The 1923-nt window shown below is 47.1% G+C and overlaps 1 protein-coding gene across 1 annotated transcript in view; it reads right to left on the reverse strand.

Annotated features, from left to right (window-relative positions):
* Positions 1-1509, reverse strand: part of Cct2 (chaperonin containing TCP1 subunit 2) — a 15249-nt gene extending 13740 nt beyond the window's left edge. The window contains exons 1-3 of the mRNA XM_031349726.1: positions 1367-1509; positions 641-715; positions 481-546 (exon numbers count right to left, since the gene is read on the reverse strand). Of these exons, the coding sequence (XP_031205586.1) occupies positions 481-546; positions 641-715; positions 1367-1369 (144 nt within the window). The 5' untranslated portion in view covers positions 1370-1509. The remainder of the gene's footprint in view (positions 1-480; positions 547-640; positions 716-1366) is intronic.
* Positions 1510-1923: the final 414 nt, after the last annotated feature.

Consider the following 1923-nt stretch of genomic DNA (forward strand, 5'->3'; position numbering starts at 1 on the left):
AAAAAAAAAGAAAATCACAATGGAACCCTGCCTGTGCTAACCAAAAGATCAGTTAAAAAGCATTAGTACTAAGGCTATAAAAATAGTTTGTTCAGGTAAAAATAGGTAGCAAATTCTGAAAACAGCACACTAAAAGCACACACATAAACAAAAATGGTATGCTTCTTAAAAGTGTTGCAAAATATATAACATGATAAAACTTATCCATAAGTGAACAGAAAAATACCAGCAGGCTTTGCAAATGGTAACACCTGCTGCCACTGGAGAGGGATGTGAGATTGGGGATGGTAACACACGAGAACTTTTTATAAGTTATAAGTTTTAGATTACAAAATATAAAAAAGAAAACTTATTACTAACTACAGTTACACCAAAGGCTTTAAACCATCATTAAAATGTGTAATTTTAGCCAGCCACTACACACAAGATCTCAGGAAAACAAACCAAAGAAACTTCTAAAAGAAGTCCTATTTTTCTTACCATGCCCTTCGGCCCCAAAGTGCTCTTCACCAAGTCTCCAATGGCAATGGCACCAATAAAGGATGACTTAAATTATAAAAGAAAAGTCAGAAAAGGTGGTCAAAATTTACACTCAACAAAGAGGTGGATTTTATCATTTAAAAGCAACAGACGGGCTTACCAGGCGAGCTGTCTCTGCTCTCTCTTCATCAGCTCCAGCCTTGAAGATATTAACAGGTGCGAGGGAAAGGGAGGCCTGAAAGGGGAAAGCAACACACTCCGTTTGAGTGCCGGTACTCGTTAACATCTAGAGCCTCTCACTAAATCGGTGAGTAGATTATCTAAAGGAAAATTGGTTTATGATATAATTTCAGGAATCCATCGTGTGAGTATTTATTTAAATGGGGAGAGGGACGTTCTTGTGGGCGCCGGGATAAATCATCACACGGACCCACTGGTCTGAATAGCAAAACTAAAGGCAACATTAAGGCTGGGCAAGCGCTGACCACCAGGTAGCTAGCTACCCTCCCTCCATCTTCCGCAGGCCCGCACCGCTACTTGCCCTTCAGGCCCCGCCCTCTTCGGGGCGGGGCCGACAAGAGTACTGCTAGAATCTTCTTCGCTTGGGCTGAGGCTGAAGACCCGGGGTCGTCGAGGTCCCCTAGCCAAGAAGCCCTGACCTTACAGAAATGTTGGCTTAGGGAGCGCTCCCCTGCCCAGCCCCCCGCAGCGAGCTCGGTCAGCGGGTCCCACGCAGGCCTCATGCCCGGCCCGAGCCATGTGCGGAGGGCCCAGGAGACGGCCGCAGGGAGTCTGCGACGCCAGTTAGACAAGAGGAGCGGCAGGGCGGCGGGACACAGCGGGACCAAGATACCAGCCGAAGTCCTGGGCCGGAAGCTAGCCTCACCATGGTTCCGACGAAATCAGCGTTAGAGGATAGGATACCTCCTCACAAGCCACGCCGGGAAGCCAGCAGGGGGAAAGGAAGGCGGAAGTGACGACACGCTCCAGCGCAGGGGGCGGGGCCGACCTGCGCGGGCTTCCGCCTCCTGCGTGTCAGGCTGGGCCGGAAGCGTAGCCGCCCGCCGTAGAAGAGGCGGGGCCTCGGCTCGAATTACTGCCAGTGGCGGAAATCATTGAAATGTGGGCGGGGCTAGGGGCGGGCTGATTTAGAATAGAACTGGAGTACAAAGAGACAATGCACCGCGCGGGTTGCCACGGAAATGAAGTTCCTTCTTACACATATTTTTAAAATTTAATCTTCCAAAATTTGTTTTAAGGTCATATGTACATTTCTAAGTGTTGCACACTAACTATTTCCATTATATATTCGCCCTGGAAGCAACCGTTCCATTTTTCGTGCTTGTTTTTCTTTGGGAGGCTTATTTATCAATAAACTACTAAAAAATTTTTAGCATTATTAATGTAAAGGAGTCTTCATTTAATTTTTCAGATATGTTCTTA

Source organism: Mastomys coucha, unplaced genomic scaffold, assembly GCF_008632895.1.
Source record: "Mastomys coucha isolate ucsf_1 unplaced genomic scaffold, UCSF_Mcou_1 pScaffold4, whole genome shotgun sequence".
NCBI classification, from domain to species: Eukaryota; Metazoa; Chordata; class Mammalia; order Rodentia; family Muridae; genus Mastomys; species Mastomys coucha.